The sequence below is a fragment of the Sarcophilus harrisii genome, chromosome 1 (assembly GCF_902635505.1).
Source record: "Sarcophilus harrisii chromosome 1, mSarHar1.11, whole genome shotgun sequence".
NCBI classification, from domain to species: Eukaryota; Metazoa; Chordata; class Mammalia; order Dasyuromorphia; family Dasyuridae; genus Sarcophilus; species Sarcophilus harrisii.
In genome coordinates, this window is record NC_045426.1 from 533,895,410 (window position 1) to 533,919,067 (window position 23,658).

At 35.8% G+C, this 23,658-nt stretch overlaps 1 protein-coding gene across 4 annotated transcripts in view; it reads right to left on the reverse strand.

Moving 5' to 3' along the window:
- Window positions 1-23,658, reverse strand: part of SLC66A2 (solute carrier family 66 member 2) — a 134,795-nt gene continuing 111,137 nt past the window's right edge. For all 4 annotated transcript variants that reach the window (XM_031946744.1, XM_031946746.1, XM_031946743.1 and 1 more), the window contains one exon: window positions 1-3,482. In XM_031946744.1, the coding sequence (XP_031802604.1) occupies window positions 3,275-3,482 (208 nt within the window). In that variant the 3' untranslated portion in view covers window positions 1-3,274. The remainder of the gene's footprint in view (window positions 3,483-23,658) is intronic.

Genomic DNA, 23,658 nt, shown 5'->3' on the forward strand with positions numbered 1-23,658 from the left:
CCCCATTGAATTCATATGTTTATTTAAAGTCATCAAAATCACCAAATACTGTGAACACTTTAGAATGTGCATTATATAAACAGAAAAGTGCCTGACGTGAGTCACTCACATGTTAGCTCTTAGGCAATTACTGCTTTAGACAGACATCTCCTACATTAATTATTTTATTATTATGTAAAACTTAGTAACATTCTTAAAGCATCTTACAGGACAAATATCCAGGGAAATTCATCCCCTGCACAACTTTCAAGCATTATTCCACTACCCCGGCACCTAGCATCTTGCAGCCCCTTTGGAAAAACACTTATCTGTAGAGCTTTGGTTCAGATTGCAGACAAATTAGCATCTGCAACAGAAAACATTTCCTCTGCCCTGCAAAAGGAAAAACAAAACAAAACAAAACAAAAAACACTGCCATTTTCTTCTCAATATCATTACCTATTATCAAGATATAGGTATTCAGAACACTTAGTCTTTTATGTTTGTCTATTTTATGAGTCTCAAAATAAACTAGTTTTTTTAGGGGTTGAACAGAATAGAAAATAGCCTAGAACTAAATTTTGGCTATGACATGCCTACATAATAAGAAACCTAGGCAAGGACTATTAAAGCAATACTACCTGGTTACATTCTGTACAACCAGGCATCAAAAGACAGGATGACAGTGTGTATACAAACAGGTGGATTCTGCCATGGTAATAAGGTAAATTAAGCTGGGAATAAAGAAGTCAGGTTAGTCAGGAGAACAGAACTGGAATAAGGAAGAAGTTTGGGCAGGCAAAGATGTTCCTGGCCCACCAGGCCGCCCAAATGCCATCTCTGTAAGGTCACTTTAGGCATAAGAGCATATGGCACTAAACAGAATCAATAGAATTGGGCCCACAGCACTCCATGCCAGGCCATTGAAAGAACAGCATTCCTGAGTTTTAGATATAATAAATATCACTAGCACAGAGTTCATTCCTGACTTTAGACTGGTAAGACTGTGTCTTTGTCTAAGGCTTCCCCTGCCCCGCTTCCAGCAGCTTGTGCCATTGGACTTTCCTGAAGAACAGAAGTAAAATGCTATGTGTGCACATATGTGTTTGTATAATGCCAAAAAGAAAAAAGAAAACAGATCTAAAAAAAGCAAATACATCCAAAGATGGGATTAGCCATTATGTCTTCAAGGAGAAAGAGGTATGTATTCCCCTGGCCTTCCTAGGAAATGGGAGTTTTGAGATCAAGCTTCACCAGAGTGAAGTCACACAAGAGCTAACCCACCTGAAATTGTGTGGGTTCTCTCTGTTGAATGACTAACATTCAAACAGGCCCAGTGCCTTGCACACAGTAGGTACTCAACGCTTGTTTGTCACTACTGAAAGTATGCCCCTTTATCTAGTTCAGCAGAGTATGGCATGAGCCAGCATGCAGATCCAGTGCAAAACACCACCTGTAATAAAGCAAGACACTGGATGTAGTATCCCCTGAGTTCTTCCTGACCTAAAAAGGATTATCAAATGCCCAGGAGACCAGAGGTAAGGAAATCCTCATATATACCCACAGTAGTGTTTAATAAAGTGGGTCTTAGGGAGAAGGCCAGCAAAGAAACAACAATGCCCAAGAGTTTCAGGACATCCTGATTCCCAAATGTTTGTTAGATATGTCTGCCTCTGGAAACAACTAGTAGAGGCCAAGGGCAAGTGGTGATGAAAAGTACATGCCAGAACCTCATGTAAATGCTCCATTCCAAAAACAGAATCTCAGAAACCAACACCAATATTAACCAAATAAATACATATGTATATATAAAATTCATTATGTAGAACTTCTTTTTCATATGTATATATTGCATATATACACACGTGCACATATATATAAAACTATAAAGCCACATATACATATATACACATATATAGTTTAGGTATATAAAATTATTTGTCCCTCCCTAACCTCAATGATCCTTCTGGCGCTGAACATAATACTGAATCTGTCTGGAAGAGGTGCACTTTGATGATGTTTCCCTTGTACTTGTATACTACAGGGTATCTGTGTTCTCTTTCCCCAGGCCACAAATAATCACTGTTTGGCACTGAGTACTTCTGTCAGGGTGAGTTAACAGAGCTATTTTTTAAATAAGAGATCTGTGTCTGTGGATTTTTCAACATAAGGAATTATTGGTTACTCATGTCAGTATTTCTGATCTTCCTCCTTTCCTGTTTGTCTATTACTCACAAATTTCCATCAAGGTTCTCCTTTTACTCAGGTACTGCCTCACATAGTAGCAGCTGGGGCTCTGAGTAAGCCATGATCTGGATTAGCAGAATTTACCCAATGTAGGCCTCTCTTTTGCCAATCTTTCTTTGTCATTACCTATGGCCAACGGCAATAAACTAATTTCCTCTGCCCCTATTCGGACCCAAGAGGGCAACTCATCATTACTCTTAGCAACCTTCATAATTACTATAAGGTCTTCAGAAAGTCAAAACAATTCCCATACTGCTCAGCAGTAAAGGAAATTAGAGGATAGTCCCTTTAAAAGGTGACTGGTGCTTATGTGCTGAATGTAGATTCAACCAAAGAGATAACCTGTGCTTAAAGATGGAAACTTGAAACTGAATTTTAACTGCTTCTCCTTGATAAATGAAATCATTTTTCTTTTTCATCCGGCTTTACTGGCTATGGTGGCTGCTCCCCAGCACATCAAGAGAACTAGCTTTTTTAATGAGTACTCTAAACTCAAATTCCAATGTGCATATAATATGCAATGTGCAATAAATATGTTAAGAATTCCAATCAAATATTTGTATGGATAGGTTTTTTTCTAAAGGTGGGGAGGAGAAATGGGTAGAAAAAAATTTTTTATATCAGCTAAAAATTTAAAACCCAGCCCTTGAAATATAAAATACATTTCCATATAAATGCTCATTTATGAGCATGCACATATAACAATATACCAGTGCTATCCTAGTGGAATAAGGCCCATGAGTATGTACGGGAAAAAATCTATCAAAAGCAAAACTTTCAACATCCTCCTTAACTAGTGAGACTGAAGTACAATAGATTATTAAAGCTAACCCTCTCAAGATATTGGACATTCAGCTTTCCTTTCCTTTTGCCTCATGCCTTTCCTCCTAATTCCACACAGCCTCACCAGTGTCCTCAGTACATTTCCCAGTCCTGTTTTACTTTTGTTTGGAAGGAGGCAGTTGTATCTCCAGGCTCCCATGTAGGAAAGCAGAGCTCTCACGCTGGTATTCCCCTCAATGATGGCAGGTATCTTCTCTCTCTGCCTTCAGAGGGCCTTTGCACTAACTGGGTGAGCTGCATGGGATGCTGGCTTCTGGGGGTAGTAGGTATACAGGTAGACTTGCAGCAGAATGGCCATGTCCACCAGCACTTGCAGCAAACCACAGATGGAAAACTGGAAAGGAGCCTGATTCAAGATGAAGTACACGGTCTTAAAGGTGTCACCACTGGTCCACATTAATACCATCTTGATGCTGTAAGGAAAAAAACAATTGAAAGACAAATAAGAAAGACTACCTGCTAATATATATATATATATATATATATATATATATATATATATATATATATATATATATATAAAATATATATACATATATATATATAATATATATACATATATATGTACATATATACATGTTTTTTTTTATTTTTAATAATTTTTTAATAAAATAAGGTTCACTTTAAATTTAAATTCTTCTACTATACTTTGCAAAAATCTCTGAATTCGTGGGGAAACTAGTTCAACTTCATTGGACTTAGTACAACTCCTTTCATCTCTTCAGAGGTGGAGTGGCTACCTCCCCTCAAGGGTAGGGCCAGGATTCAAACTCAGGACTGTAATTCCAAATTTATTACGCTTTCTAACACATTATAACTACTATAATTCATGTAAGGTGCTCCTTTTATGTGATTATGTTAGCTCACATTAGACCCATAGGTGATGAGAATAAAAAACAACCTTAGAGGTCAAGCCTAAACTGAGCTCCAAAGAAGTCAAAGGACAGTGCCAGGCCTAGCAGTACCAGAGGCCTGGGCCTTCTGCCCTGAATTATACTCTTGTGCTGTATACAGACTAAAGACTAAAAGAAAAAGGGAATCTCATTTCTCATTTTTCAGACATCATAAATCTCATGGGATAGTGGGCTTTTGTCCAATGAAACAGGGAAAAACGAGAAGTTTATGCAAGTAGAACCCAGATTCTTACAAACTGCTCAGTGGCCTGGCTTCACAGTTTGAAAGCCCCAAGGAATCTTAGAAATAATTTAATCCAACACTCTTATTTTACAAATAAGCAAGGTGAGGCTCAGAAAGACATTCTGTCTAGAGTTGTTTTTATTAAAATATGACCTGTTTCTTCAATGTAAGTAGAGAGAAATTCTCTCTACCAATACAAACACCTTCTCTACAATTCCCGAGAGATTGCATGATGTATCCAAGGTTTGTCCATTCAGCTTGTGTCAGAGGCTGGACCTGAACACAGGTATTCGTGACACAAATAATAGATCTCTATTGACTAAAACACACAGCTTCTTGCCAAAATCACAAAGCTACTTAGTGGAAAATCCAGAACTAGAAATTAGATCTCCTGACACTTAGTCCAGAAATAATTTCACCACACGAAACCTCAATTTGCCTGGTGTGTCACATGGAGGCAAATTCAACTTTCTTTTTTTTTTTTTTTAAATTAAAGCTTTTGCCTCATTTCTAAAATATATAGAGAACTGACTCAAATTTATAAGAATTCAAGCCATTCTCTGATAAATGGGCAAAAGATATGAACAGACACTACTGGGCTTATACCCCAAAGAGATACTAAAAAAGGGAAAGGGACCTGTATGTGCCAAAATGTTTGTGGCAGCCCTGTTTGTAGTGGCCAGAAGCTGGAAAATTAATGGATGCCCATCAATTGGAGAATGGTTGAGTAAATTATGGTATATGAATGTTATGGAATATTACTGTTCTGTAAGAAATGACCAGCAGGACGAATACAGAGAGGATTGGCGAGACTTACATGAACTGATGCTGAGCGAAATGAGCAGAACCAGGAAATCATTATATACCTCAACAGCGATACTGTATGAGGATGTATTCTGATGGAAGTGGATTTCTTCAACAAAGACAAGATCTAACTTAGTTTCAAATGATCAAGGATGGACAGAAGCAGCTACACCCAAAGAAAGAACACTAGGAAATGAATGTAAACTGCTTGCATTTTTGTTCTTCTTCCCAGGTTATTTATACCTTCTAAATCCAATTCTCCCTGAGCAACAAGAAAACTGTTCGGTTCTGCACACATATATTGTATCCAAGATCTACTGTAATCTATTTAACATGTATAGGACTGTTTGCCATCTTGGGGAGAGGGTGGAAGGAGGGAGGGGAAAAATCGGAACAGAAGTGAGTGCAAGGGATAATGTTGTAAAAAATTATCCTGGCATGGGTTCTGTCAATAAAAAGTTATTTAATTAAAAAAAAAGATATGAACAGACAATTTTCAGATGAAACTATTTCTAGTCATATGAAAAGGTACTCTAAATCACTATTGATCAGAAAAATGCAAATTAAGACAACTATGAAATATCACTACATACCTCTCAGATTGGCTAAGATGACAGGAAAAGATAATGACAAATGTTGGAGGGGATGTGGGAAAAGTGAGACGCTAATACATTGTTGGTGGAACCGTGAATGAATCCAACTGTGTTAGAGAGCAATTTGGAACTATGCTCAAAAATTTATCAAACTGTGTAGACCCTTTGATCCAGCAGTGTTACTACTGGGCTTATATCCCAAAGAAATCTTAAAGGAAGGAAAAGGACCCACATGTGCAAAAATATTTGTGGCAGCCCTTTTTGTAGTGGCAAGAAACTGGAAACAGAATGAATGCCCATCAATTGGAGAATGGCTGAATAAATTATGGTATATGAATGTTATAGAATACTATTGTTCTGTAATAAATGATTAGCAGGATGATTTCAGAAAGGCCTGGAGAGACTTACATGAATTGATGCCAAGTGAAATAAACAGAACCAGGAGATCATACATGGCAATAACAAGATTATACGATGACCAATTCTGATGGACATGGCTCTCTTCAATAATGAGATGATTCAAACCAGTTCAGTGATGGAGAGCCATCTACATCCAGAGAGAGGATTGTTCGAACTGAGTATAGTTCACAACATAGTATTTTCACTCTTTTTGGTGTTGTTTGCTTGCATTTTATTTTGCTTCTCTCTCTCTTTTTATTTAACTGGTTTGATTTTATTTTTCTTGTGTGACAAAATAATTGTATAAATATGTATGCAAATATTGGATTTAACATATATTTCTACCATGTTTAACATATATTGGACTACTTGCCATATAGGGGAAGGAGTTGGGGAAGGGGGGGAAGTGGAACACAAGGTTTTGCAAAGGCTAATGCTAAAGAATTGTTCACACATCTTTTTTGAAAAATAAAAAGTTCTAAAAAGATTTCATGGTCAAAAAAAAAGAAAGTTTTTTATTTTCTTTCTTTCTTTTTTTCCCCCTGAGGCAATTGAGGTTAAGTGACTTTGCCCAAGGTCACATAGCTAGGAAGTGTTAAGTGTTAAGTGTATGAGGCCACATTTGAACTCGGGTCCTCTTGATTTGAAGGCTGGTGTTCTATCTACTGTGCCACTTAGCTGCCTCCGGTTTTCTTTTTAAGGCAAGTTTATAGCCTCTCATTAACTATCTAGCAAGTTTTCCTAAACTAATCACAGGGGAGATCAACATTCAGTATCAGTGAAGATTCCAGGATAACTATCTTTTAGAAGTTCCTTTTATGCATATATCCAATAATAATGCCCAATAATAGTAATAACAGCTAGTCTTTATACAGCACCGTAATGTTTGCAAATTATTGTATGCCTATTATCTCATCTAATCTTCACAAAAGTAAATGCTATGATTATCTCCATTTTACAGATGAGAAAACTAAAGCTGAAAGGTTGACTTGCTGATATTCAAGTGACTAGTAAATATCTGAGGCAGTATTTTAACTAGTTCAGCATTTGAACTAGGTCAGCATTTGAATTACTCCAAGGCCAATTCTTTACTCACTAAGACCAATAAACATTTAGCCCCTGCTATGTGCCAGACACTGTGCTAAGGATTGTGAAGCCAAATAAGCAACACATAGTCCCCGCCCTCAAGGAACTGGCTTTGGGAGAAATGAGAAATCTGGAAAACCCTGTATGAACTGAAACAGATCCTAGATTATTTATACTGCAATAAGAGTTCATACAGAAGAAATTATAAAATTATAAAGATAAACAAATTTTAAAGATCAACAAAATGATCAATCATTAATCCATGAGTTTGAGGAGAAAGCATGCTATATATATATCTACATACAGAGGTAATGGACTAAATATGCAGAATGCCAGTTTTAGACTTTGCTGATATGAAATTGTTTGGCTATATATTTGCTACAAGGATTTTTCTTTTCTTTTATGAGAGGAGCAGAATATGGGAGGAGACAAAGCCTGATGGAAAGGAAAGAAAAATATTAGCTAATTGAAAAACAATGTAATTTTTAAAAAATACAGTCCTTGGTCTCAGGAGCTATTTTGGTCTTATTCATGATTTGGTATCTCTATAAATAGAAATACTGGTCATATGCATATTCAATAGTTGACTGAGTGTCTATTATGTGCAAGATACCCTGATAGAGGAAGAGACAAAAAATTTTCTACTTTTTCTTGACACACAACACTCCATCCCATCTGCCCCCACTCATCAGTCTACTTGCATACAACCACCACCACAATTTGACAATGAATTCTTCAAGGCCATTGGAAATACTATTTTTTCATCTTTGTATCTCCAGCACCTAAAACAGTACTTCAAAATATTAGTAAGTTATAAGCTTCCTGAGGACAAGTACTGTGCCTTCCATTAATTTCACTAAGGGAAGACCAAACAAGTATACCAATAGGCAGCCTGTATGATTAGCATGATATATATATGCATGTCTCCTATAAAATGCTATGAGAAGCCAAAAGAAGGTAGATCCCATGTGACTGAGGCTAAAGGAAACTAGGAAAGGCTTCACAGAAGAAGTAGCATTTGTACTACATTGAAAGGTATGAAAGATTTCAATTAATAAAGATGGGCAATTCAACCTGATTTAACAAGCCTTTAATTATATAGGCTATGGAGAGAAGAGAGTATGAGGGATGGGGATGGCCAAGTAAACAATAACTCAAGAAAGTACAGTATGTGTCTTGCGGCTGGTGGGGAAGGGAAGGGATGAGAATGCATTGAGAGAGAATGAAGTAAGCCAATTAAATTGGAAAATAAAAACTACAGCATATAATCCTTATTCCTATCAGGATAATGAGATACAAGCATTTTTGCCCTCATTTAAGAATAGAAAGTGAGACTCAGTAAAATTAAATAGCTTGCCTATGATTATAAAGCTACTAAGTGCCATAATCAGGATTCAAACCTAGTTTTCTTTTAAATGATAAGTCTAACACTTTATCCCATTTTATCAAATTGCTTCTAATTGAGAAAGAGCATAACATGCATTCTCTCTATAGAGCAAGAAAAGAAAACAGGCTAGGGCCATATTGTATATGTACAGGCCCATGCATAGGATCAAGAAAGACTGGAACCAGATTATACAGTTCCTAGAATAACATGCTTAGGAGTCTGGAAGCTACTTGTTTTAATAAATGCTCAGTAAATGGCATATATCCCCAAATAGATGAAACTGGGCCCAAAGGTACTTTCTCTTTGATCTTAAATTGGAAACAAGTAACCATCAAAACACAGAGACTAACTCATAATGAATAAAAAAGTAGGCACAAAAATGAACCCAGAAGTCTTATTCAGAATTTAAGTTCCTACCAAGCAAAGCTATGACTATTTTATTACATTGCAAAGCGTCTAATCAGTCCCATGGTCATACTTAGAAGATATTTCATAAGGTCAGAGAAAAACTTGCCTAACTGGGATAGAAAATACCTTACTTCTTTTCATGGACATGAAGACCTCTTCAAATGGTCTGAAAAAGGCACCCTTGTTCTAAATAAAATTTTTTTCCCTGAGACAATTGGGGTTAAATGATTTACCCAGGATCACACAGCTAGGAAGTGTTAAGTGTCTGAGACCAGATCTGAACTCAGGTCCTCTTGACTTAAGGGCTGGTGCGCTATCCACTTCATGTTCTAAATAAATTTAATATAAGTTCAGGATTTAGAATATCAAGGAAAGAGGGGGGATGTTTTATAGAACCCAAGACGTTGGACTTAAGATATTTTCACATTCTGCATTAAAGTCAGATTATTAACCTGGGGTCCATGAACTTGAGTCGTTTTTTTTTTTTAATCTTTTAATAATTGCAATTCTATATAACATTTCCTTTGGAAGTATATATGTATTATTTTATGCATTTTAAACAAATGTATTCTGAGTCTTCCACAGACTTCACCAAATTTCCAAATGGATACCACCACATTACCCCCCCCCCAAAAAAAAGTTAAGAATCTTTGAGTTAGAGGAAGATACATAAAGAGAAGTAATGAGATTGAAACCTAGTCAAGAAAGGAGAAATCGTTTTTTTGTTTTTTTTGCTAAAGCAATTGGGGTTAAATGACTTGCCCAGGGTCACACAGGTAGGAAGTGTTAAATGTCTAAGACCAGATTTGAATTCAGGTCCTCCTGATTCCAGGGCCATCCACTACACCATCTAGCTGCCCCCAGGGATTCTCTTTTATCCTTCTTTGTATGCACAGTTCCTGGTACACAGTAAACAAATATTTACTGACTTATTGAGATTGCAACTTAGGTGCCTGGAAACATAGCTATAACCTCAATAAAAACTACAAAGTTCAGAAAAGGAGTGGGTTTGGGAAGAAAATAAAATAATGAGATATGAGGTGCATATCATAAACCAGCCACCTAGCTCAATCTCTAAGATTCACTCTATTCCATGTAAAATGGAAAAGGGTCAAAGACATAGGGTTCTCAATTGCCCTGAAGCATCTGAAGGATATCTGTCATAATCATTAAATAATCTGGAGGAAGGCAACTGTTCTGCTGAAGAGAGGAAACTTTTTCCCCATGGCACTTAGGCAGCTGCTGCTATGGACATCCAGGTAGTCAGTAGTTGGATTCTAAATGTATGAAGACTATATACCTAGTTGAGAAGATGAATGCTTGCACAACGGGAAGAGAAAGCTTAAGTGGAAAAAGTTGGAAACAAGGAAAAATATGGTTGTAGGGCAAGATTACATGGAATCCACATCTCTTATCTTCCAATTGTTTGATCACAAATCCCTAAGAGTCCACTGGTTTAAAAGGCTGTAATCCAATCACCATCTGCAAATTGGCTTAATGCTCTTCAAATTGTAACAAGCTTCCTTTCAACTTGTAAAGATTTTGTCACCAGGCAGTAGAGGGCTACATACCAAAATACTATGGAATTTACAGTGACAATTTCCCATTTGGATTCTAGTTTTCATGCTTTTCCTGACAAAATAGCATCTAGCCATTTGACAATAACCTGACCCTGATTCTGTCAAGTATTTACATCATTACACTTTGAGATTTTTAGTTAGGCGATAATGAAATCTATGTATTCAAATAAAGTATGTTCATAAGTTGTACCTTTTAAATAATAAAATGGAAAAGAATAATCTTCACTCAAAGTTATCTATAAGAGTACAGAATTGAGACCAGCTATTGTAAAAAGGGTAGCTGGGACAAAGTAAAACAGGGTGAGGCCGAGATAATGGGATATGTCTCAGTGACATTACCATTAAAAAAAAAATGGCAGCATGTAACCATTCTGGCTCTTTTCTCTGAAGGGAATTTCTTTGTAGAACCAGTCACATTAGAAAAGAAAAACAGCTTTAGAACCCAGAGTAAAATCATGCAGCTGTGTTAGAGAACAAAATTAAGGAAAGATGGCCAACAAAAAACTACAGAAATGGGATATAACAACAATCTGAAATTTAATAAAACCAACAGCTGTGACTGTAAACTGGATCCTGCAAGAATCATCATGAGCAATACAAACATAAGAGTTCGAAGTGGAGATTAAACCAAAGAACATTCCCAAGAGAGAAGATGGAGGCAATTAGGCAAATAATAAACCAAAGATGATACATTCCTACTACCAGTCAACAGCCAAGAAGAGAAGAACTAAAAACACTATCACCCATGAAACAAGGCAAGTTTGGCAGAAATCTCTGTTAGTTGGTGTTTTCTATAGTTGTGATCTCTATTTTTAGAAGGCACAAAGCCAAGTCTGCAAAGCAGTCACAGTGATAGTCACAAAGAAGCAACTGGGATTCACAAGTCAAGCTTTAAAAGACCTGGGTACATTTGGAGAAATAATTGTGAATAGACAGGATGCCAGCCACCACCTAAAGATGTATAATTCCATAATACACAGAAAATGGACTGCCCTTATTATCACACAAAATTGTCTCAAAAAGTTAAATCCTCAAGAGACATAAAATTTTATGCTTCAAGATACAGATCACAAGTGATATGCAATAAGAAACACTTCCCCACTGAAATAAGTAGCTACTACTAACAATAACTCAACTATTGACAAAAATTTAAATGAATTAAAACATAAGGTATTAAGACTTACTTCTCTGGTGTTTTTCATTTGCCCCTCAAATAACATCCCAAAATTAAAAGTATAAGAAGCCCAATATTAGAAAGGATGTACTTGAAGAATCTGCACTACAAGATAGGTAGTCTATTTTGCCTTTCCTGGAAGATCTTTGGTGCAGTGGGGACATTTAGTATCTTTTATCAGATGTACTTAGGTATCTTTTATCAGATGCACTTAGATGTGCATTATACATAGTGTTAAGACTTGAAGTGAACTCATATGAAAGAGTGTTCCAAATCACTATTGATCAGAGAAATGCAAATTAAGACAACTCTGAGATACCACTATACACCTCTCAGATTGGCCAGAATGACAGGGAAAGGTAATGCAGAATGTTGGAAGGGATGTGGGAAAACAGGGACAATGATACATTGTTGGTGGAATTGTGAATACATCCAGCCATTCTGGAGAGCAATTTGGAACTATACCCAAAAGTTATCAAACTGTGCATACCCTTTGATCCAGCAATGTCTCTACTGGGCTTATACCCCAAAGAGATACTAAAAAAGGGAAAGGGACCTGTATGCAAAATGTTTGTGGCAGCCCTGTTTGTAGTGGCTAGAAGCTGGAAAAATGAATGGATGCCACAATTGGAGAATGGTTGAGTAAATTATGGTATATGAATGTTATGGAATATTATTGTTCTGTAAGAAATGACCAGCAGGACAAATACAGAGGATTGGCTTAGACTCTACATGAACTGATGCTGAGCTAAATGAGTAGAACTAGGAAATATTATATACCCTCAACAGCGTATACTGATATGAGGATGTATTCTGATGGAAGTGGATTTCTTCAACAAAGACAAGATCTAACTTAGTTTCAATTGATCAAGGATTGGACAGAAGAGCTACACCCAAAGAAAGAACACTAGGAAATGAATGTAAACTGCTTGCATTTTTGTTCTTCTTCCCAGGTTATTTATACCTTCTAAATCCAATTCTCCCTGAGCAAGAAGAGAACTGTTCGGTTCTGTACACATATATTGTATCCAAGATCTACTGTAATCTATTTAACATGTATAGGACTGCTTGCCATCTTTGGGGAGAGGGAGGGAGGGGAAAAATCGGAACAGAAGTGAGTGCAAGGGATAATGTTGTAAAAAATTACCCTGGCATGGGTTCTGTCAATAAAAAGTTATTTAATTTAAAAAAAAAAAAAAAAAGACTTGAAGTGAGGAAGAACTGAGTTTAAATCCTGCCTTAGACACTTTCCGACTCTGTGAAGCTAATTAAGTCATTTAACTACTCTAGGTCTCCTTTTGTTCTGTAAAAACTAGAGAAACAAAAGTACCTATCTTCCAAGGTCATTGTGTGGATAAAATGAGATAGTAAATTAACAATGATTAAGGTTTTACTATGTACTAGATATTGTACATGGCAGGTACTGTACAAAAAACTGGTAATACAAAAACAGTTCCTGCTCTCAGGGAGCTCAAGGTCTAACAAAGAAGACAATGCAAATCACTATGTAAAAACAAGATAGATAGGGAAGATATTAGTATTAAGTGACTTCAGGAAAGGCTTCCTGCAGAAGATGGGATTTAACTGGACTTAAAGCTAAGGATGAGGTAGGACAGTCTTCCAGGCATATTTGACAGCCAGTGAAAATGCCAACAGTAAATAGATGGAGGGTCTTGGTTCAAGAAAGAATGAGAAGGCCAATGTTACTGGATCAAAAAGTAGGTAGAGAGATAGGGATGTAAAGTATAAGACTGGAAAGGGAAAGGGAAAAACAGGTTATAAAGGACTTTGAAGTCTTTGCAAAACCTTAAAGCACTATATAAAATGCTAACTACAATTATTACCCTAAAACCAGCCTATTTACCTTGGGCAAGTTCTGCTTGCTTTTACCAAATCTAATTCTGCTTCCCTAAAACTTCCATTCATTACTAAACAAAACAAGCCTAATCCTTCTTGTATATCACTATTCTTTAAATATCTGAATACAGCTATTTTATCCTCCTTGTCTCTCTTTTCTCACTATCCCTAAACATACTTACACTTCTATTACAGGCTAAACATTCCTACTTCCTTAAACTAATCCTGATATACAATTTCAAGCCAGATGATGTGTCTTTCCCTTCACATCCTTCTATGTTTTTATTCAGGGTAAGTTATTTTATCTTTCCCTTTCTAGAATTATCATGGCTATACATTTTTTAAAAATTCTTTTCTATCTTTCTTCCTACACTACTCCTCCAACCCAGAAGATTGAGAAGCTACTTTCCCCCTCATTCCTTTCTACTAGCCAACCAACACTTTGGTTACCTCTCACCTGGATTATAAGAATAGTTTCTCAATCAATAATCTCCTTGATTTAGGACTTTCTGCAATCCAATTCATTTTCCTTTCAGCTTCCAAGTAATCTCCCTAAAATGCAGGTCTCACCATGTCACAAACATGCCCATCATCCCACTCAAAGTCTAAATGTGCTCACTAGATAATTCATTAGGATACCAATGGAATTTTTCTTCTTTGGTTTTGTGCTCCATGGACCTTCCCTCCTGCCTGGACAGTCCCAAAGATCTGACCTAATTATACCTCTCCTTAGAAGATAACATTTAAGTTTTCACATCAATCCCTGGTCATTTTTTGTCTCAGTTAACTTACCTAGATCAGACATTCTCTGATAATACTGATGAAATCAAAACAGATTTTTGAAATGAAGGTGGTCATTTTGGCTATAGAAATCTTCTCTAAGCTCTCTGCAAAATTTGAGCTTCAAAAAACTAAGAGAAATTTAAATTAACAACTCATACTCAGACTAGCAAAGATAACAAAAATGGAAAATGACAATTGACAAAGGGTTCTGGGGGGACAGACTCACTAATATATTACTGATAATTAAAAATTGGTTCACTGATTAGGAAAAGTAATTTGGAACTATACCCCTTCTCTCTCCCATCAAGTAAATAAAATGAGAATCTCCTACGACCCAGCAATGCTATTTACTACTAGGTATACTACAAAGAGATCAAGAGAGAGAGAGAGAAAGGTCCTAGATTAGAAAAGTATTTCTAGCAACTTTTTTGGGGGGGGTTATAATAAAGTATTGAAAACAGAATGCCCATAAATTGGGGGATAGTTGAAATTCTATAGTATAATGTAATATATATGAAGCTGTAAGAGAAGACTTGTATGAATAGATATAAATTCAAAACTATATAATGAAAAGAGTTGTAAAGGAAAACAACTTGAAAGACCTAAGAATTCTGATCAATGCAATGTCTAAAACCAGGACTTCAGAAAATAATGAGTGAATATGCTTCCCATCCTTTGACAGACTGGGTGGACTCTAGGTAGAGAATTAATTACATTTTAACTATATTGATATTCAAGAGAAACTTTTCCCCACAGATTAAGAAAACTGTATCAATATATAAATATTTTGTTTCTTTTTTTTCATAGTTGTTACAAACAGTGAGCATAGAGAGCATTGGGAAAAGGAAGAGTTGTAAAACAGAAATTGTAGTTTTTTTTTTAAATGATAAAAATTTAAATGCACATTTGATGTATATCATGTTCATAATTTTTTAAAATTGTCATAGAATTCATGTTCTCCTAGTTCTTTTATATTTAGTCAATTTTCAAAACAAAAACCCCACAAATATTCCCTTATCCTGGCAGGATTTGAGTCTTCTACATTTAATCTCCATTCTCTCCCTTGTTTCCTTCTATGACCTTCTTCACCCCAACCTCACAGTAATATTTCTATTCTTTCATCTCTCAGGGCAAATAAAAACAAAAGAGAAGGAAAAAAGTAAAGAAATAGGTATACTGCTATTTTGTGACAATTCTAATTCTGAAAGACACATCAAAAAGAAAAGCAGCACAGGCACACTAGACATGCTTCTTTTTCTCTATCTTTACAATTAATATTAATAAATAGCTTGCATTTATATAGACTTTTAAGTTTGAGAAGCACTTTATACATCTTACCTCATTTGATCTCGTTTAAAAAAATACTTAGTTTTCCACCCCACAAAAAACACCCAAATTATTAAATGAAAAATGTAATTAAAGACCAAGAATTTATTACTTTCTTTCTCCACATGCAAACACCCATTATAGTAAAGTTTCCTCTAAGGCAAATAACTATCATGGTTTATAAATTCTAGAGAATAGGTTTATCAATTCTCTGTGATGATAAACATTCTGTAGTTTATATGTAAGTAAAAAATAAGAGTATCAGATGTACTCAGTTGCCAAAGGTAAGATTAATATTCTGGAAACATCAATTTATACAAAAATAAACATTCCACCTTTATTTCTTTTTCAGCCTCCAAAAGATCCTCAGCTGACATAAATTGGTGCTAAGTAAAGCTAACTCATTATTCTGGCTGCTCTTTTTTTTAAATTGTCAAATATGGCCTGAGCTCAAATTTATTCAATTTAAATTGTAATAACTTGAATGTCCAGTTATTTCTAAATCTTGTCAGACAATTAAATTATAAAGGAGTCCATAGCCCATGTACACAGAACAGAGAACATGAGAGAACCAAAGATTAAGATTAATGCAAATTATTAAGAAAGAGAGAGATAGAGAGTGAGTGAGTGTGTGTATTTAATTGTAGGGGTATAGCTTTTGTGGACAGTTATATCATTTCAGCTTTCTCCAGTGCCCTAGCTACAATTACAAACCAATTCTTATTTAACAGTCACTTACAATCATATCATAGGCACTTTGTGATTTAAACACTACCAAAGCTGTTTCTATCATGCCAAATTCATATTTAGTAGCTAATTTTCAGAGTAGAATTATCTCACATAATAGTTACTATGCATTCTTCCCTAGTACCAGATCACACTACAGTTTTGAAAATGTTTTCATGAAAAGGAACTCAAATCAAACTTCTTGAACTTGGAATCAATAGCAGCTTAAATTTTTTTGATTATAAAACTAGGTAAAGTCAAGAGGTACTCTACCCAACAGGCATCTGGTTAAATTTCAGTGTCTGGGAAACCAAACGAATGAATACTCAGGGAACAAAGCAAGGGGGTACAGATTAGTATAATAACAATAGTACTAGTAACAAAAATAACCTTAATTTACATGGTGCTTTATTTAAGATTTTTACAATAAACATGTGGGTAAACAATCCAAGAATTATTATTCTTTATTTTACAGATAAGGAAATAAAGGCTCAGGAAAATTATGAAACTGTAAATTATGAGATTTGCCAAGGGTCATAAAGCTAGAAAGTGGGAGAACTCTAGAACCAGGTATTCAAGTCAGGACTCATCCCATTATACCTAAGTGCTTTTCTAACAACCACACTAAAGAAGACCATGAACAGGGGGACTGAGAGTAATCTGAAAAGCCCCTAGTCCATCATCTGAATGATGATTAGAACTGGTAGTCTAGAGAACGAATCCAGAAACTACCAATAAGTGCTTAGCTTTTTCTTCAGTTTGTTACCTGCCCTTGTACCTATTTTCTCTATATATCTTTTAAAATCTAGCTTAGTTGGTAAGTTCCCAATACATCCTTATCAGTCTCTTTGGACAATTTTCATTTTTTCTGTTTTCATTGTTTTCCTCTGGAGTCTGAATTTAATTTGTGACTAATTTTTTTTTTTTTTTTTTTTAGTCCTCCTGGACTACTTTCTCTTATAGAAGTCTATGGGATGCTACCTTTATTTCCTATGAACTCTGAAGTCTGCTCTCCTCAAAATCTAAGTTATAAATCAAGACTGTGCCCAATTTTCCTCTTTCACAAACTCTTGAAGAGAGAGAATGGTCAATCCCCACACCTCAAGTTCCCGTCATTTTCTCAAAAACAACAGTGCATTCTTATTAGTGAAAATCATATTTTTAAAAAAACAATAAAATGTACTTTGTTGAATTAAAACAAGTTTTTCCTTTCACATTTATGATGGTAAAGAAGTATCAAGGTTGTGAGCCCAGGTAACTGGTGGTATTCTCCCCCTCCCCCCCGGCCCATTTATTTGATGTTTTATTTTTCCCGTTACATGTAAAACAATTTCAGATATTTGTTTATAAAACTTTGATTTCCAGATTCTCTCCCTTTTCTTTTCCCAGTGTTCTATTGAAAAGGCACATGTGAAGTTTTTCAAAAGAAAACACAGATCACTACTCCCCCCCCCCCAAAAAAAAAACACTCAAGAAAAAATAAAGTTAAAAAATATGCTTTAATCTGTTTTCAGACACATTAAGTTATTTCCCTGGGTATGAATAGTTTTTTTCATCATAAGACCTTCAGAATAGTCTTGGATCACTGTTACCAAGAATAGCAAAGTCATTCACAGCTGATCATGAATGCTACAACATTGCTATTACTTTGTACACTGTACATTTCATTTTACATGAGCTCATGGAGGACTACCAACATCCTGCTGGATGATGGTATTCTTGACAGTAATAAGGAAGTTAGGGAGAAGGGAAAGAAAATTAATTCAGTTTTGGACATGCTGAGTATGAGATGCTTAAAGGACACTCATTTTGAGGTGTCCACAAGACAATTACCAAGGCAAGACTGCAGCAAGCAACTAAGTGTGAGCAATTAATAATGAACATAGGCCACAGTGGTGATGTTTATGGGCTAAGCAATACACCAAAACCACCATTTGCTACTTTCTTATATTGGAGGTTTTCTTCTGTCATTTTCCTCCATTCTTTCTCATTCATTGTAATTCACTATGATGGAGGAATTTACAATTCCTCCAGTCCATCTCCAAAGAAAAAAAGAATGAAACCAAAATGATATTAATAGAACTTTGTAGAGGAACAAAGAACCTGCAAAGATCTCAAAGCTATCAATATGCACAAAAGTGCTCAATAAAGGTTGTTGAATGTATGGATGATTAGTATAGCAGAGAAGATACCAATCAATATGTAATAACTACCGAGGTGAATGGTTGAGTAGAAGAGAATAAAATTAAGAGGATGCTTTTAAAAGTGACACAAAATTTAAAAATCCCTGACAACTTTATCTCAGATAACAGAAACTCATCAAAGAAACAGCAAAAGACTTCTTCTATGTTACATTTTATTTTTTGTAAAAATTCTGAAAGCTTTATTGGTGCCTTTGATTTTTATATCAAAATTATTCTGAATGTAATCCCCAGCTCACAAAAACAACCCCCCCCAAAAATCAATCGTTCCACATAACAAAGAAAACCAGTGAAATAAAATTAAGTTTCACACAGTAAACTTGATTGATAAGTCTATCACCCACCTGTATCAAAAAGAAGGAAGTGTTACTCAATGTGATCAATTTATATGCCACAATCTGTTTAGCCATTCACCTGGTACTATCAAAAATGCTCAGTTTCATTGTATATTGTTTTTGATGTTAATTTCTTGTTGTTTTCAGTTGTGTTTGATTTTTTTGTGATCCTATTTAGAGTTTTCCTGGCAAGATACTGAAGTGCTTTTCCAATTTCTTCTCCAGTTCATTTTTATAAATGAGTTCTTAGTCCCTAAATCCAAGGCAAACAGGATAAATGACTTGTCCAAGGTCACATATAGCTAGTGTTTGAGGCCAGATTTGTACTCACAGAGATCAATCTTCTTGAACTCCTTTCTGGCACTCTATCCACTGTACCATCTAGCTGTCCTTTGGAGTTAAGAGTACTAATTAAAAGAAGCTGCAAACCAAAACTAAAAATTATCCTTTTAAATTTTTTTAAAAGATCAAGCAGACAACTGAATTTGCCAACAGCTTAATAAATATGGTGATGAAAAGTAATGAAAAAAATAATTTAATGTCAACTACAGGGACTTTGTCTAACCAACCATGGCTCTAAAAGAGCCATAATACATTTATGGTCTAATAGTGTGACTGACCAGCCCTAACTAGCTGTGTAATCCTGGGCAAATCATTTCCCTCATCCTTTGTTTCCTCATTTGAATGTGAATAATCATAACAATTGCTTTCAATGAATTGTTGGAGGGAGGAAAATATCAGAGAATGTAAAGTACTTTACAACCCTTTAACTTTGCCCAAATGTTAGCTATTATCAAACTCACTCCCCAACTCAACATTATCTAAAAAGATTATATATTTATCAAATTCATAGCCTCCTCTAAAGAGCCATTTCTTTTATCTTAAGGAACAAAAATTACCCAAAACTATTTCATCCAGTATGATCCTTATTCATACTCATATGTTCTCAGAGATATACTACAAAGCTGCCCAACATGTTAAGAGGCCTTCCTTTAGATCTTTTCTAATTTACCAATGCAGTACTGGGCCTACTGATATATTATTTCTCCCTTTTGATGTAGGAGCAGTTTTACATCCTTTCTTGATACATTTCCCAAAATTTCTCAAATAGTTTATTATTGGTCATTTTTTTGTAGCTCATTTATATCCACATTCATTCACCAGCTTCCATAAATTTTAATTACTTGGGATTCACAACCATATAACCACATCAAAAGAATATTTGTGATAACATAAAGAGTTGTATTAAAGAACACTGTGCAAATGCACTCCAACTTATTCTTATCCTCCTAGAAAATGAATCACTCAAATATCAATATAATTAGCATTTATAAAAGCACTTATGGCTTGCAAAGTACTTTACAAAAGATGCTGTTTTCCATTGTTCAGTCATGTCTAATTTTTCATGAGCTATGGTATGTCAATACTGTCCATGGGGTTTTCCTGGAAAAGATACTAGAGTGCTTGGTAGAGTGGTTGGTCATTTCCTTCTCCACTGGATTAAGAAACAGAGGTTTAAAGTGACTTGCCCAGGGTCATAAAGTTGGTGTCAAACCGAATTTCAAATTCAATCTTCCTGACTTCAAGCCCAACCATCTGAGGTACAAAGAGGTTAAAGGACTTGCCTAATGTATATACAGGCAGCTTCAAAGGTGGGATTCAAACCCAGATCCTCTAACTTCAGAGACAGTATTCTTTCCACAGTATAGCCTCCCTATTATAAAGTTACTTAATTTTATCTTCAGAACAAACCTGAAAGGTATATTCAATCATTATTCTTAATTTTGAGATGAGAAAACTGAAGATGAGATAGGTTAAATGACTTGTTGAATATTTGAATTCAAGTCTTCCTAACTTAATGCCCACACTCTACTCAGTGTACCACCTAGCTAAAGAGGGAAAAAAGAGAAAGAAAACACTGAAAAAATAGGTGATATAAAAACTAATGATTTGGGTGCAGCTACTAGATGGCACAGTGAATAAAGCACCAGCCCTGAAATCAGGAGGACCTGAGTTCAAATCTGGCATCAGACACTTAATACTTCCTAGCTGTGTAACCCTGGGCAAGTCACTTAACTCCAATTGTCTCAGGGGGAAAAACAAAAAAACTAATGATTTCAATAAAAATACTTTTCAAATAGTGAAAACGATCAACAACTCACAGTTACTTAGTACTTTAGGACTTATAAAGTGTTTTTCAAACAGTAACTTATAATTTTAAGGACATTGAGAGATTGTGACTTACTAGAAGTCTCACAGTATGTATCAAAACACTCGAGGGGTAGGTAGCCTTTTTTACTCCAAGGTTGGTTAGTCTTCTATCCAATACAATATAACTCTGCCTTTCTTTATTCCCAATTTACAAATAAAGAAACTGACTCAGAAAGGTTTGTCACATGTGTAGAGGTTTGGAACTCTGAAAAGGTGTACTTGAATCAGACAACTGAGCACTTAAGGCTCAATATGAGACAATGACTATTAGCATATGTTTGGATAAGTGACTCTTCTCATACCTGATGCTGGCTGAATGTTTGGCGTTAAGATAATCATAGGCAAGGATTGCAGGGGTCCTCAAACTACAGCCTGCGGGCCAGATGCAACAGCTGAGGATGATTATCTCCCTCACCCAGGGCTATGAAGTTTCTTTATTTAAAGGCCCACAAAACAAAGTTTTTGTTTTTATTATAGTCTGGCCCTCCAACAGTCTGAGGGACAGTGAACTGGCCCCCTATTTTAAAAGTCTGAGGATCCCTGGATTAGAGGGTAGGGAGAGAGAGGTGAGAATTAGCAGTAGGACTAGGAGGAGAGAAGTTGGTGACTTTGGAGTAGAGAATCCAAGATACATCATTGTTTCTAATAAAGGTAACCTTTTCTAATAAAGATAAACTGACTATTACATAATTGGCAATGGATTCTTGAAGAAAAGGTTTCTAAAGTTCCTCTTAAAGGACCAACTATCTTTACAGATGCATCCAAACATAACATTTGTGTTATATACTCTCATGACTTAACTATAAAAATAGTCAGAACTCCTTTTCAGTTCACTCAGCAGAATGAATTGTATGCAATCATTCTAGCTCTTATTATCCAGGAGATATAAATATAATATCTGATTTGGCCTATTCAGTAGGTGTGGTACAAAGAATTGCCACAGCACAAATAAAATTTGTAGCTTCCAATATATATCAGCTTTTTAAGGAACTTCAAGAGCCAATGAGAAAGCATGCAGGTAAGATTTATATCTTGCATGTTCACTTTCATAGTGGACTTCCAGGTCCTATTTTTGATGATAATTCAAAGGCAAATAGTCTTCTAACTATGTTCGTCAATACTCCTTTATTTCAAGAAGCCCAAGAATCTCATTCTAAATATCATCAGGCTGCTCAAGCTTTACGTTCACAGTTTGGGATACAAAAGAGGAAGCTAGGAGCATAGTAAAAGCCTGTATAGCTTGCCTTCCTTTCCACGCTCCTACGCTCCATCCAGGGAAGAAGCCTTGTGGTTTGAGACCCAATAAAATCTGGCAAATGGATGTGACCCATTATAAATCTTTTGGTCATCTGTCTTTTATCCATGTTGTGATAGACATGTTTTCAGGATTGACTTTTGCAATGCCAGCAGCAAAAGAGAGCCTGGGTAGTCACTGAATTCTTTATACAAGCATTTGCAATTATGGGTGTACCAGAAGCAATAAAAACAGATAATGATCCTGCATATACTTCCAAACATTTTGCACACTTTTGTGCACAGTATAAGATTTTAGACACCACTGGCATACTTTTTAATCCTCAAGGACAGGCAATAGTAGAGAGGAGAAACAGAGACATTAAGACACTCCAAAACAAAAGAAAGGGGGAGCCACAGGTAACCCTAGAGAACTTCTAAATTTAGCTCTCTATGCCTTTTTTTTTTTTTTTTTTTTTGATAAAGATGCACTGGCTCCGGCAATGTGAGCAGCTCTACTATCTTTAGATAATTGCCAGGTATTGTGGAGAGATCCAGAAAGTGGTGAATGGAAGGGACCAGATAGGTTAACTGCTTGAGGGAGAGGGTTTGTTTGTATCTCTACAGATGGAGAAGGAATCTTATGGCTGCCAATGAGCCTTATTTGCCTTGTCCATTGGAGAGAGACGGAGCAGACCTTGAAATGATGGAGAAGACCCAAGAAACATCAGGTGATTCCATCATTGATTGTGCCCACCACTGAAAGAGCATGGCAGTTATGGCAGTTGACTCATGGACATCAAAAATTGTTAATGAGACTAATGCAAGACTTCAAAACCCTCAAGAATCATTGAAATCCCTGAGACATGAAAAGATTGTTGTAGGACTTGAAAACCCTCAGGAATCATTGGATTCTCTGATATGATAAAACTGTTGCAAGACTTCAAAATCTGTAGGAATCATTAGACTCCCTGACTCATGATGAGACTGTTGCAGGACTTCAAAAATTTGCAGGGATCATTGGATTCCCTGACACATGAAGTAACGGACAATAGATTGGTTTTGGACTATCTCTTGGCTGCTGGAGGAGGTGTATGTGTGACTATTGTTTACATACTCTCCTTCTAGGACTTCTGGAAATCTTTTACAAAACCGTGTTGATTCATATTCTTTGTTACATCACTACTTCCACATACGATTCATGTTTGTTACACCACATTGAGCCTGCACCAGCTGCAGGGAGAGTCATCACTGCTATCCTGTGCTTTATTGCTATGTGCTTGGGTAATACCTCCCATGCTGATGGGTTTGTGCATACCTGTTTCTAGTAAGACCCTTCAGCCCAGAAA